The sequence below is a fragment of the Haplochromis burtoni genome, unplaced genomic scaffold (genome assembly GCF_018398535.1).
Source record: "Haplochromis burtoni strain Fernald_Lab_line unplaced genomic scaffold, NCSU_Asbu1 Contig_160, whole genome shotgun sequence".
Taxonomy (NCBI): domain Eukaryota; kingdom Metazoa; phylum Chordata; class Actinopteri; order Cichliformes; family Cichlidae; genus Haplochromis; species Haplochromis burtoni.
Window position 1 is genome coordinate 823,241 of NW_024582521.1, and position 14,680 is coordinate 837,920.

Genomic DNA, 14,680 nt, shown 5'->3' on the forward strand with positions numbered 1-14,680 from the left:
GCAACAAATGTTAAAATAAGAGTTTTCTGTATTGAGATTGGTAAATACTTAGGCTCCGCCAGGCTACACAAACACTGTAAGCCTGTGATCCTTGACTGCCGCTCTCACCCTGCATCTTGGGGACCCATCATGAGAAAGGTGCCCACACCTTCTGGGCGGCAGTCAACCGGCTTCCTCTCTCCAGCAACGCCGTGCTCTGCTGGAAGTTCTGCCATGTCTTCCACAAGCTGCTGCGGGACGGGCATCCGAACGTACGTAAACACGAAAACTTTGTCTCCCTCTTATTGTAACTGTGTTCTGATACTCAATGTTAAGGATGTTTCCCCTCTCTTTGTTTCCATTGTTGATTCTTCAGGTGATAAAGGACTCCATGAGGAACAAGGCTGATTTAACTGATATGAGCAGGATGTGGGTAAGGATTATGTCATCTCACACAGTCATAAGTCTCATTTACTGCATTTTCCACACTACAGGGCACACTTAAAATCTTTTAATTTTCTCAAAAATTGACAGTGCGCCTTATAATCTAGTTTCTTATGTATGAATTCTGGCTGTGCTTCCTGACCTCGATACGATTTTATGTGATACACGGCATTAGAAAAATCTGACAAAAAATGTTTTAGAACGGCTGCCGTAGTCAGGAGCCTTGTGGAGGAATCTGGGTCCAAAACTCCGTCCCCTTTAGGCCCCAAAGTCAAACGAACTCCAGCATCACTGAGAGTCAAAAACTGTCTAAATTATTTCATCTTTAATAAAATGATCAGCGTTGCTGCTTTACAAGGTGTAACAATTAAGTTTAACATCCAGGCATCCATGAAAACAGAATTTATTAAATTTAACAGATTTAGAAGTTAGCAGGAAGTTAGCTCGCTAGTTTCCACCTAAACATGATATTGCATGTTCTGACTGAGAGATGTCTGAACAAATTAAAACGTACAGCTCTGCTATCACTTCCAACATAAATGAAGACAGAAAACTAAACAGCAGTGATGTTTGTAGGGTTACTGAAGTTGGGCTAGCTGGTATATAATGATGTGCTACTTGAGCGCTAGCGACACAGCTATGTTAGCATAACATAAACACAGTGAAGCTGGAGGATGAGCGCCAACTTTTTTCCACTGGATAAAAGTTAACGTGAGGGTTCCTGATGGTTAAGGATAAATCCAATCGCTTGGCAGGATGCTGTAAAGGGACCAAACTTCAGTCAGAAGGATGCCTTATTGTTATTGCCTTTAAGTGTCATTAAATTCTAGTTACAGTAATTAATGTTATAAATCATTCTGTGATTGCATGGTTTTCTGACAGCTTGGCATTATCGTGCAGCTTGGCAGTGGCTTGTGGGACCACTGCATTTGTTATGTGAAGACACGAAACATTGTGTATTATTGTGCCCTTTATTCTGGCATCGCAGTTGTGTGTGCAGAAGTGCATAGTACTGTAGAGGCGCTCGGTAAATGAACAAAACAAATTCTGTCAATTAATTTACGGAGGCAGTAGCTTTTTCGCTTTACTTCCTGAATTACAGCAGAGCTTAAAGTGCTTTCAGAGTAGATTATTTTCTTTTTAAAAGCATGTTGAGAGACCAAGAAAGCCACAGAAACAATAACGCAGCAGTAAATAAACAGGCGGCAGAGTTATTAGACATATAGTGCTCAGGCTATTTTTACAAGATGTCAGATTAAGCACCAGATTAAGTTCACATGGAATAAACTTGTGTAGCGAACCTCAGGCCAGGTGAAGGTACGCATTAAAAAGGCATTAACAGGCTGTCCAGGTGGGTGTTGACTCATTAAAATGATCTTTCTAGGAGTTTAACATATACAGGTGCAGTTTTTGCTGATTTACTTGGATTTTGTTCATTATCAGAGTACGGCTGCCAACTGTCCTCTTTGCTGTGGTGATCATAGCAGATTATATTCATCATCATTTGTTGGTAGCCTGCTGCCAGGGTGTAGTGACAGACATAATGGACAAAAGCCACATGAGCTCATGTTGCATCATCTACCACCCTCATGAAACAGTAATGTCACCGAGGCTGGTGTCGTTCTGGTTTGGGGGATTTGTGCTGACATGCGTTTAGTCTTGGTGGTGTAGTTAAAAAACAATACTGGAGTCTCAAGTTGTTTCAAAAGATTTTCAAAATAATGTCATTTGATAATATTTGCATTTATCTACCCCACTGACTTCCCTCTCCAGGTATCTTGTAGGAAGCCAGAGATGCATTAAAAGAATAAATAATTTAGTTGACCTGAATAGGTTTGAGCACCACTGTTAGTGTTACTGTGCCTTTAGTTAACCAATAACAACCGAAAGAAAACACAAGTGATTAAAATGGACAAGAAATATCTGACTGGTTAGAAAAGCATGGATGAAAATTGTTTCCTGACATTATAAATGCAGAGATTATTTTATTAAGATAAGTTGATAAGTAAAGAATTAAAAGTGGAAAATTGTCATAGCTAGCTAACTGTGTGCCTCAACAGTTAAATTATTATTCAGTGGCAGAAACAAACTTACACAGTTAACACCTGAAATGATATAAATAGCTAAGTATTACATTAAAAGTTGTAAATTGTCATAGCTAGCTAACTATATGCCTCATGAGTTAAATTATGTAGATAATAAACATAAAGGTTTAGATGGGCAGTAAAAATTATTAACTGTATGCATATATTACATTGTTAGCGCAACCTAATTGGTTAATAGTTGAAGTAGGTAACTAAACTTAACTAGACTGAAAGTTGGAAATTTATTTAGCTAGCTAATGGTATGGCTCAATAACTGAGAGAGCTAAAGAAATGTTTTTAGAAAAAAAACAGAAGTTTTAACAAGCAATTTAAATGATTACCTAATTGTATAAATAAACAAATGAAATAGTCAGCTAAACATAATGGATAAATGATTAAAGCCTGTTTCCATCAGTAAAGAAAAACTATTTTACCTTCAGCAACTCACATTTTTATGTTAGCAGGTTAGCAAGTTGCATACCAAGTTTCGACTCAGGAATAACTCACAATTTTGACGTGTGTGTGTGTGTGTGGGGGGGGGGGGTTCAGTGGCACAGTTAACAGCTAAAATGACATAAATAGCTAAGTATTACATTAAAATTTGGAAATTGTCATAGCTAGCTAACAGTTATAGTGAGCTAAGAAGTTACAAGAGCTGTTCAAGTTGTTATCCAACTTGAACAAATATATACATAAAACAAATATATAAATAAATAGATTAAATAAATAAATAAATAAATAGATGAAAGTGGAAGCCAAAAAAGTGTGAATAAACTGTTAGCTAAAATTCTTGTTAACGGAATATAACAGCTTAAACATTAGGCTAAATAATCCTGAATGTACACCCAAATAACATATACAGATATATGTAGTATAGTGTTGATGAAGCAGTGTTGTCCATCTGAATGGGGCATGGATGGAAAATGCTGGGAACCACTGATAGAAGTGAGCAGATTTCTCTTCATTATATTGATGCCGGCGACTCTGATGAAATGCAAGCGTAAACATGTGTCAACTGCAATACATTTAGCCACAAAAATCTCAAGAGACACTCCTAAGTGATTAATTGAGCAACAGCGACTGGGGTGGAGGTCTAAGATATTCCTTATTACACTAACTCAGTTTTGCTGATGTCAGTAGGGAGGAGGATACAGGAAGCGTGGTCAGTGGGACAAAGGTTGTGGCCTCTTTCTTTCCTGTTATGTCATTACCACCCTCACTCACAGGCTAGAGATATTCTACTTTTTCCTGGCACAAGGATGTTGTCAACTGGGTTTTTGCATTCACCCGTACACTGTGAGAGTGACCTTACACGGTGTCCCTGTGACCTTTAGAAGGAAGGACATGGGGACACCGTTTCTCCTTTGTTTCCTTGGATTTCTTCACTTCCTCTTCTGTCTTTCTACATCAGGGTCACCTGAGTGAAGGCTACGGGAAGCTGTGCAGCATCTACCTCAAACTGCTCATCACCAAAATGGAGTTTCACATCAAAGTGAGTTGGCCTGACCTATAAAACCCATCACCACTCTCCCTCGTCTCTCATTATCTTTGTCTCAGACTCTCCTTTTAGTGCCAGCAGGTCTCTGCGGGTGGCTTCAGACAAAATTCCAGCTTTTACACTAATGGCCTCCCAAGAATCTGTAGTGTAGCTTTTTATGAGACATCTGAGTAGAGTTAAGGAGGGACCAGAATACAGTGCCGGTGCTGTCCCAGAAGGTCTGGGTGTTTTTTGCCAAGGTTGAGGATTTTCACCTGGAAAGTGACAAACATGCATATGATGCATGCCTGCTAGTATGCATATTAATTCATTATTACTAACAATTGCTCTAATCAGTTGTTTCTATTAAAAATGGATCACTACGCGTAGATTTACATTGCTATTTCACTACATGTTTTTAAATGGAGTAATCGAGTAAAAGTAGTAGGGTGAAAGTACAAAATAGTGTGAAATACTCACGGGGTGTTTCAAAGTAAAGCCTTGTCATTTGTATCTGTTGTCCGGTCTCCCTTCCCTCATCTCCAACCGCTCGTACAACTTATTTGACTCACAGTACTCAGACTAATTAATGAATCTTAATTTAAATAGCACATTGCTTTTTACAACCATCAGATTGGTCTGGTATATAACCGTAATCGGGACTTTTACATTGCTTTGTCTTTCAGAACCCTCGTTTTCCAGGAAACCTTCAGATGTCAAACCGACAGCTCGACGAGGCGGGAGAGAACGACGTCAACAACTTGTGAGTGTGGCGAGTCGCTGCTTCGGCTGCTCGTATTGTTTTTGTTTGGCAGACAGGACCGCTGTGCTGGCAGCGTTGCCTTTTTCTCAGCTTTGTGGAGCAAAAGTGTGAAATGCAAAATCCTTCAGTTGTTACCGGACAGTCGCACACGGATAATATGTGGCTGTTCATGGGGATAACCAAAAGGCTTGTTCTTTACTTTGACACATACTAACACTTTAACACGTTTACAGAAGATGTTTCATTTGAGGTATAGCCTCCACTCAGCATGATGCAAGCAGTCTCCCATCTGTGCATGGACTGCACAAGTGTCCGGATCTGTTGTTGAGAGATTGCTCTGCATTCCTGGATGAGTGCAGGCTGCAGCTGTGCAGTGGTTACTGGTTGTGGCTGGCCTTTGATGAACATTTTGATGTTCAATAGGAGACATATTAGGAATAAATGGTGGCTAAGGAAGTGCCTGGATATGCTCCCGATCCGGAAAGAGATGGTCACGTAAGCCAACAGTCCTGGATCGGTATCTGCTTCTTTAATGCTTTGATAGTAATAAACCAGACATGTTTTTGTTTGATATTTTCTCCCAAAAAAAGAGCAAAAGTTTGTGGAAAATCAGAAGAAATGGAAAGAAATGTGTAAAAGAAGGAAAACACTCGTCTGTAGGTTAAAAGAAATCTAATGTTATAAGTGCTCTGTACCCATTTGTTAGATTTGCCATCGATGTTGTAATCTGAGGCGTGTATATCAGTGTCAGAGCCATCTCACGGACGCGGAGAGGTTTCAGTTGTCTTTTATTCGTTTTTGCGAGCCACATGGATCTAATTAACACGGGCAAAAGGAAGACATGAAAGAGCTGTCAAACACTTCATTTAGGATAGTTTGCCCATAACTATTCCTTTCTGGGCTTTTATGTTTTGTTTTGGGTTTTGCTGTTTCGAGGAGATTCCATGAGAAAGTTACTCTAGGAGAACTTGACTGAGCCGTAGAAAGTCCTTAACTCATCAACAGGACCGGTATCTGTATCTGCTCCTTTGTTCGATGAAGATCCTGATGAGCACTGCCGGAGCTAGAAAATGACCCCCAGCAGATCACTGGTGTGAATGTCTCTGACCAAACAATCAGGACTTACAGAGGGTTCTGTACTCACTGCCAGCACCGTGGAGTCCAATTGGAATTTGACATAGAATACCAGAATTGGCAGGTTCGCTTTGAGCACATGTGACAGACATGAAAGGGTCTTTAGAAGCCGTGGAGAACATTATGATGCCTGTAACGTCATTCAGCATGACTGTGTTGTTAGTGGGCCAGTGATAGCCTGAGGAGGTGTATCCATGACAACAACACCGCCATTAGGTATCAGTAAACCTTGGATCCATTGTCAGACCCTACGCTGGTGCAGTGGGTCCTGGGTTCCTCCTGGTACACGGCAATGCCCGGCCTCATGTGGTGAGAGTATACAGGCATTTCCTTGAGTATGTTAGAACTGATGCCATTGGCTGCCCCTCATGGTTGCCTGACCTAAATCCAATAGAAACCCTCGGGGACGTTATGTTTCAATGCCACCAGGTTGCACATGAAACTGGCCAGGAGCTCAGTGATGCCCTGGTCCAGATTTGGGAGGACACCTCTGCAGGACACACCATCCATCATCTTTATGAGCCTCAACATTGTCAGGCATGCAAACAAGCAAACTAACGAGCATCGTTATGAGTTTCTACAATGACATTTCGGTAAAATCCCTGTGGCATAATGTTTTTTGTTTTGTTTTTTACTTTGATTTCAAGGTGTTTCTAAATCAGGTTGATAGTTTTCATTTCCATCTAATGATGTGGCATCCTTGTGTTGCTAACAAATTATCCAGTCCATATCGGTGTAGACATCCAGCATGAGATCTGATGTGTTTACAGAGTGTTTATTTATTTAAGTTTAGCATTTCTATTTAAATGAGCTCTCCGTGTCTCTCTCCTGTCCTGTAGCTTCCAGCTGACTGTAGAGATGTTTGACTACCTGGAGTGTGAGCTCAACCTCTTCCTGGGTGGTAAGTTATTCTGGTCTGACTGCGCTGCCAGCTGTGCTTATCTGAAACCGTGCGCATTAACATTCACACACCCACAGATGAATGCATCCAAGTTCACACTTTCACAGACAGGAATACGCAGTCTGACGGATCGGAGGTCTCTGCACAATGGTGCGCAGAAATAAAGATGATGTCATGATATATATATATATATATATATGTCACGTCAGAGCTCCACCTCTTCTGTTTCAGTTTACTGCCAGGCTGTTTGTGGATTCATGTTATATTTTAGCCCCCCTTGTTGTCTGGGTGAGTCATCCCAGGTTAATGTCTCTTGAAGTGTGGGTCGAGCTAAAAATAGAGCGCTGGGATGTGACCAGGAGCTCAGAAGAAATGCCAGGAAGGCTGTGTGCCTCCATTTATGAATGATCAGGAGGAAATTACATTCTGGTATCTATTTATCATGGCTTTCATTCAACATCCTGGTGATGTTATCAAACCCTCGTCCCCAACTTCACTCCTAATATTGCTCCCAAGCCTAAATCATATCTCTTCGTTACATTGGCGATCACATGTCGTGCTTTGACAAATCAAAAATCGAGGTTGCACCCAAATCTCTTATGCTGTCGTCAGCTTCCTCATGTGGTCTGTTCTCTAAAAAGCATCACGTCATCTGGGGGTGAAGAGGCCAGACATCTAGGTGCATGCGTGTGTGTGTGCACGCTGTGACTAAGCAGGAAACCACACCTCAGCTTTACACATAGGCTCTCAGCGGCCGACTTTGGGGATAGTGTGAGCAGGGCAGCAGGGAAATGAAAGAGGGGGGCGTAATGACAGCGAGTCACACAATCCTGTTAGTGTTCAGGTTGCTGCTCTCTCTCTCTGCGTCACTTAAAACCTTTAAGTGCAGCAAGAGTGAGCCGTGTGCTGCTCTCAGACACTTTATTAGTTAATTGTGGCAGAAGCAGTAAAATGAAGAGCACGAGTTGATTGGGTCATGAAACATGTATGATCGATGAGTCTCCCACTGTTTGCAATAATTACTAATGCTCATGTGTGTATGTGTGTGCATTGATTTTTGGGTCTGCATTTATTGACCGTCTCTCTCCTCACAGTGTTCAGCTCTCTAGACATGTCTCGGTCGGTCTCTGTGACGGCGGCGGGTCAGTGTCGTCTGGCCCCCCTCATCCAGGTTATCCTTGACTGCAGCCACCTGTATGACTACACCGTCAAGCTGCTGTTTAAGCTGCACTCATGTGAGTCACACACCCCTGCTGGTCGAGCACTCACACGGCTGCAGGCTCAATAACTGCAGCGGTGCTCAGTGTTGTCGTTACTAAATGCAAATATTGTGCAGTTTTTGAATATCACTGAAGTGACTGGAATCCCTTGTTGGACTGGGCTGATTTGCATTTATTGATGTCTAGCTAAAGTAGGATTTCGTCCATGGTGATAACTGATTATTTCCATTTTTTTATTAGTTGAGATTGTGCAGGAAAATAAACACGGGCCTTACTCTGAAACTTTTTTTTTTTTTTTTTTTTAATCCTAAATGCTGTTTATGGTTTTCTGACCTTAGCTTATGAGAGCAAATCCTCGGCTTAATCAGATGTGGTTAAGACTTAGTCTCACTGTGTTTGTTGACCAGTTTCAATCATAATTGTATTTTTATTTTAATGTTAATTGTTTTTAATGTTCGAAACTGGTCAACAAACACAACAGCAACATTAGGTCTGCAGCTAGCGATGAACAAAACTGCCATTTTTTTTCATGCTTCTGTAATTTGTTGCTAAAGGTAAATAGTAGTCATTGCCGTCACATCTGTCTAAAGCACAGATGTGCTTAAGCCATTTAACACTAACTTATGACTCATTCAAGTGCAGTCGAATGATCAGTGGATGGACCAGTGTTGTGTCTACACGTAACAGACAACCTAACAAAGATCCAATGTCTTTACACACTTTGTAAACATTTTTGTGACAGACTGCTGGTAACAACTTCCATAAAATAGCATTTTTGCACCAACAAGGCAATTCTCAAAAAGCTATTAGTCTGAAACTTGGCATGTCTCAGCGTGGTGTGCAATGTGTCCTTAAAAAAATTTGAGGAAACTGAACAGATGCAGGACAAAAGAAGAAAGGGAAAGACTAAAAAAAACTATCTACAGCAGATAAACAGCATCTGAAAGTCACATCTTTAAGAAATAGGAAAAAGACCTGACACAGGACCTGAGTGATGCATCTGGACCTTCAGTTGATCCGTCTTCTGTTCACTGAAGCTTCATCAGAAATGGTCTCAGTGGAAGGGCGGCTGTCAGGAAACAATGGAGTACTGCCTGGAAAATGTCTGATTGGCATCACTTTCAATTTTCAGCATGATAATCATCCCAAACACACTCTCAATGCAGTTTTGTTTGCCCGCTTCAATAAGTCACTGCACCTTTTCCAAGCAAAGTATAAAGAAATGTGGGGTGGCTCGACACTTGAACATTACTATACCTCAAATATTTGACATCATCATTTTGCCTACAACAGTAAAATCACAGACCAATAAATACTGTAGTATGGGCTTGTATTCAAAGTCTCACTCGTAAGCACCACTTAAGTACAAGCTGATGAAGCCCTGTGTCTCCTGAACTGCACTGGGTTTAGCTGTAGGATTTCTAGCCTTACCTTTGGCTCTTAATATTCCTCAGATGTATGCATACTTAAAATCTCTGACGGTTATCTTCAAAGATTGAGAGATGCGTTTCTCCTCTCTGAATTGACGGATTCCTCAGAACCCCTCGGGCTCATGAAAATTTTCAAAGCCTCACTGGGAAAAAAAAATTAACCAGCAGCTCAGTTTCAAAAAGCCTTTTTCTTACTCTCTGGAAAGGTAGATGTGGAAATTTGCAGTTCTGAAATATTCTTAATCAAATCCGCCCGTGTGTGTATGCAGTCAGACATGTTTTAAAGTATCCTGATCTACCTGTCTGTAAGTAATTCCTGGCCACTTGTCTTGTGTGCACGCAGGCCTTCCAGCTGACACTCTCCAGGGCCACAGAGATCGCTTCCAGGAACAGTTCAAGAAGTATGAAGTTCACTTTCAGTGTCTCACACACACACAGAGTTGGTCACAGTTTCTCTGAGCTCTTGTTGCCGTGCTGAATGAATTTTTAGTGTCAGACCTTTTTGCTCTGTCTGCTTTTCTCAGTGAGGTTTTCCCGTTTCCTCTTTTTCATTGTTATATCTCTCCCCTTTTTGCTTTCAGGCTAAAGAGTCTGTTTTATCGCTCCAGTAACCTGCAGTATTTTAAAAGGCTGATTCAAATCCCACAGTTGCCTGAGGTGAGGACTTACGCGCATTTAAACCACACCTAAACGTGTAAAAGTTTCAGTTCAAAGCTTTTATCTTTATTGTTGAATCCCATCGTTTTTCACAACTGAAAATGAAATGTGATGTCACGCTTTCATGAAAATGTAGGCAAATAGATTCCACTGTGATGAACCTGACGAAACCAGGACGTTCTACAAAGAATAACCTCGTGCCTTTCTGATTGTCGCAGAACCCTCCAAACTTCCTGCGTGCATCTGCTCTGTCGGAGCACATCAGCCCCGTGGTCGTGATCCCCGCCGAGTCGTCGTCCCCGGAGTCAGAGCACGTAGTGGAAACGGACGACCTGGTGGACACGGACGTCCCCGTACTGCCGGTAACCAGATAAGCAGCTCTGGATGCTGTCTTCTTAAATTTGGCCCATGTGTTTGTCCAGCCAAATTATTAGGGACATCTGTGAACTCGTATAGGATCCAATAGAGCTGTTCTACCGCATCGCATAGATTTATATTTAAATGTGTCGTCTATCTAAGCATTTCCTCTGTATACATCTGGTTTGTATAGTTTTAATTATGTTGTTTTTCAAATGCACATGAAATCCAGTGTCTCAGCTTATTGGAATATTTAATAAGATCAATTAAAAAAAAAAAAAAAGGTTTCACAGTCCAACCTTAAACAGTTTGGTGCAAATTATTGGTATGACATGGACGTGATCAGCTCGTTGCACTGCTGAAGTGTTACTGAGGGTTTGACAGAAGCTTTCAGCTTGTCAGTATTTTTAGCTCTGGTGTTTCTCATCTTCCTCTTGACAATACCTCCAAGTACGGTTCAGTTCAGGCAGGTCGATCGAGTGCACTAATGAAATGGTCGACAAACCGTGGGCACGTGTGAAGTCGGCTTCTCCATAAAGTGCTCTAAAATCTCTTGGTAGACAGCTGTGTTGACTTTGGATCAAACACCTCCAACAGCAGCAGGTGACACAGCGCTCAACATCATCCCAGACTGCAGAAATCTCACACTGGACTCTAGATCCTTGATTTCCAAATGAAATACACAATTTACTTTTATCTGGAAAGATACTTTGAACCACAGCGGATGTCCTTAGTCCAGGTAAAACATTTTCAGTGCTGTCTCTGGTTGACAAGTGGTTTCATTTTAGGAATGGATCGGTTTCCTGAAGATGTCTGAGCGTGTGGTGCTCTGACCACAGCCTCAGTCAGCTCCTTCTCTGCAGGCTCTTTCTGTGCCTGCTTGTTGAGGATGTCAGTGATGATCATCTGGGCCGCTGTCAAGTCAGCAGTTCTCCCCATGATTGTGCTTGCGTGTACTGAACTAGCCCATCAGACACTCTGAGTAAATTACAATCCAAACTGTACAAACACAAACTGTAAAGGAAATGTTCTAAATACAAGAGATACTGGATTTTCATGAGCTATCATAATTATCAAAGTAAAAAGAAAAGTGGTGACATGTTTCACTTTAGGTTGCTATGTGATTTGTGTGTTTATCCTTTTCAGGCTCCTGTGGAGACAAAATTCGACGACCTGTTTGGCACCTCGGCTGCTATCGACCCGTTCAACTTCAACAGTCAGAACGGCATGCGCAAGGATGACAAGTGAGTGTCATTACAGGAGCAGAGTGACATGAATAAACGCTTATTGTATATAAAATTGCCCAAGCGCTGCGTAAACATGTCTCTGGTGCCTGAATGGTACCGTGTGAATCTTGTTCTCCAGTTTTATGTAGAGCAGCAGAGATGACAAATATTGCCAAGTATTTCTAACAGTCCAGGACACACGTGTGCCATCGTACCCCAAATAGCTAAAGTTTTGCTTATGTTAACAACAATCTTGTAAGATCAGATTAGATTCATTTTTATCTATGATGTTAATGACAGAGACCGGCTGATCGAGCAGCTGACGAGGGAGATCCAGGCCCTCAAAGAGGAGCTGGAGTCTTTCAGACTGGAGGTAAAAACAGCAGCTTTTTTCCTAACTTTATCCGAGCAGCATCCTCACAAAACGTATGACCTTTTCCCCCTCTCTCCTGTCCGTCGCCAGAGCGGTCGGTTGTGCCAGGCTCTGCGGGGGCGAGTCAACGAGCTGGAGGCGGAGCTTGCCGAGCAGAGCCACCTGAGGCTACAGGCTGTGGGAGAGAGCGAGTTCCTGAAGGCCGAACTGGACGACCTGCGGAGGGTCAGGGAGGACACGGAGAAGGAGCAGAGAAGCCTAACGGAGATTGAGAGTAAGGCTTTGTTTATTCTACACCGGCACATTATCTACTCAGTCAACGAGTCGAATTTTTGGTCATGGTCATCTGACATAGCTGCTTCACCTGCTGTGTGTGTGTCTCTCTGTATGTGTTCGCGCGACTTTTACCAGGAAAAGCTCAGGCCAACGAGCAGCGCTACACCAAGCTGAAGGAGAAGTACACCGAGCTGGTTCAGAGCCACGCAGACCTGCTGAGAAAGGTGAGACCCTCTACTTCATGAGATCCTTAGATCGCAGTGGCCTCCTCGTGTCCTTTATTTCTGTCAAGCTGAGGATCTGCTGTCTAAATTACAAGTGTTTCTTTGTGTGTCTGTATGCAGAACGCAGAGGTGACCCGGCAGATGACGGTAGCTCGGGCGGCACAGGATGAAGTGGAGGCGGTGAGGAAAGAGATGCAGGAGAAGGTGAAGGCCGCTCAGGAGGCGGCGGACAGACAGGTGAGAACGAGGCTGGTTTGGTCATCACTGCCAAACGTGTACGGAAAGCTGGCCCCGTGCTTCCAGCTCGGTGGTTTCACTCCAAATGGTGTGCAGAGTTTGGTCAAGTTGGATTTTTCTGCTGCAAAGTGACCAAACAGGCTGTTGTTTTTAAGATGTCTGAAGTTTAATTTGGGCTTTTCTTGCACAGGAGCGGGAGCAGCTCGAGCATCTTCAGGAGCTCCAGAGAGAGCTGGTCTCAAGCCGGGCAGAGCTGGACTCCCTGAAGACCAGCATGGCCTCTTCGCAGCAGGTCTCCCTCTCCTCTCCTTTCTTCGCTCAGATCCTAAATCCAGATCCCGGAGTTGCTGTGAAAAATTACAAAACTAATTTATAGCCCGCTCCCTGCCCTTTAACATTAATCTAAAAAAACACCAGCTAACACAAGAGTGTGCGAAAAGATTAATGACATGGGTGACCTGTGTGATCTTTATGTATAAAGTCTTATAATGGGGCGCTGACACCACACACTCTTATTCTAATCATCAATTATTAAATGATCTCAGTCACTCTCTAGCTTGGCAGCAGAGAAGGGACAAAGTTAAATACAGCTGGTATCCTCCTGTGATCCTGGAGCACACCAAGCCTCAGATCTGTAGATTTTTCTTCGAAGGAGTCAGGCTTTCTTGGCATTTGTAAAGTGATCTAAAGCAATAATTCTTCAGGCTTTCTGAAAGTTTGTCACAGTTTTTCATCAGACGCTGGTTCCGGTTTGACCCAGAGAGCTGTCAGGGGAAAACGAGGCTTATCTCTAATAAAGGTGCTCATAGCAAAGCTTGTTGGAATTAAACAAATGAGGGATGCTCAACACCTTTACACAGTACTTTTAAATGGTAACAACACATCCCGGACGCTGACTCAAAGTTAAATAACCGCTTTTCTGTCACAATCGCGCTCCATAAAAACACGCTCCGTCCCCGTCCATCATCCACGCCCTCCATTTCTTTTTCATCGTCTCCTCTCTTAGTCACGACTGTTCCTGTACGCGAACCGCTTCAGAGGCTCAAAGCGCAGCTTGTGTTAGAATTGATATGCTAATTCGTTTGTTTGACATCAGCGATTGAATAAAACGATTTTCACAGTGGAGAAATTTAAACAGAAGCAATTGTTATGTATTAATTTTTTCCCCTCACCGCCTCGTTTCTTTTCTTATTCGCCTCTCGGTTTGTTTGTTGTTGTTTTTTGTCATTGCTGAGCTGAATAGAAAAAGTTGCAGAGCGGTAAAAATCTTGCACAAACATTAACTGCTTATGGAAACACGGATATTTAGTCCCTTACATTAGTGCAGCATTTCATTCCAGGATCTTAACTACGGATGTTTCAGAGGGGAGAAAAAAAGCTGGAGCTAACGAGATCATTTACAGGAATATTCATAATGGGATAAGCGTAATTTTAAAATAAAATTAAATAAAATCCCTGAATCATACCGTTAACCCTCAGGATCCCCAACGACTGTACCGTTTCTCTGCACATGCTCTGTTCCCTGTGCCTTTCATCCGTCTCTCAGCCTCCCACTCCTGACTTCCTATTCTTTGCAGCATCCACTTATCAACTCCATCACTCTTTCTGTCCTCCTCCGTCTCTCTCCAGTTCTTTTCGCTCCCATAGCCCACATTTTATCGCTCTTGTCACTTTATTTTTCCTTCTCCCCGATGAGCAGCTCTCACACCGCAGCTTTAAAAAGCCTAACAGTTCTGTTTCTTCTTCATTTCCTCCTCTGTCTGTCGGACCTGCCGGCACCCAGGCTGTAAGTCTTTCACCTTTTCCTGCTTTTACACTTCACTATCTACCTGCAAATAAAAGGGCAGGCACTCGGCTCAATTTCCACTGCTCTCCTCCAAAGACAGGAGGATGTAGCT

The 14,680-nt window shown here is 42.5% G+C and overlaps 1 protein-coding gene across 3 annotated transcripts in view; it reads left to right on the forward strand.

The window, feature by feature from the left end:
* hip1 (huntingtin interacting protein 1) overlaps positions 1 to 14,680 on the forward strand; it is a 49,504-nt gene that overhangs the window by 20,782 nt on the left and 14,042 nt on the right. For 2 of the 3 annotated variants that reach the window (XM_005933145.3, XM_014337070.2), the window contains exons 3-18: positions 109 to 251; positions 356 to 412; positions 3,919 to 3,999; positions 4,671 to 4,747; positions 6,721 to 6,782; positions 7,877 to 8,017; positions 9,776 to 9,833; positions 10,014 to 10,089; positions 10,308 to 10,451; positions 11,593 to 11,690; positions 11,973 to 12,045; positions 12,136 to 12,319; positions 12,457 to 12,545; positions 12,666 to 12,782; positions 12,973 to 13,074; positions 14,566 to 14,568. In XM_005933145.3, coding sequence (XP_005933207.1) covers positions 109 to 251; positions 356 to 412; positions 3,919 to 3,999; positions 4,671 to 4,747; positions 6,721 to 6,782; positions 7,877 to 8,017; positions 9,776 to 9,833; positions 10,014 to 10,089; positions 10,308 to 10,451; positions 11,593 to 11,690; positions 11,973 to 12,045; positions 12,136 to 12,319; positions 12,457 to 12,545; positions 12,666 to 12,782; positions 12,973 to 13,074; positions 14,566 to 14,568 — 1,505 coding nt within the window. The remainder of the gene's footprint in view (positions 1 to 108; positions 252 to 355; positions 413 to 3,918; positions 4,000 to 4,670; positions 4,748 to 6,720; positions 6,783 to 7,876; positions 8,018 to 9,775; positions 9,834 to 10,013; positions 10,090 to 10,307; positions 10,452 to 11,592; positions 11,691 to 11,972; positions 12,046 to 12,135; positions 12,320 to 12,456; positions 12,546 to 12,665; positions 12,783 to 12,972; positions 13,075 to 14,565; positions 14,569 to 14,680) is intronic. The other variant, XM_005933146.3, reaches the window with a different exon arrangement.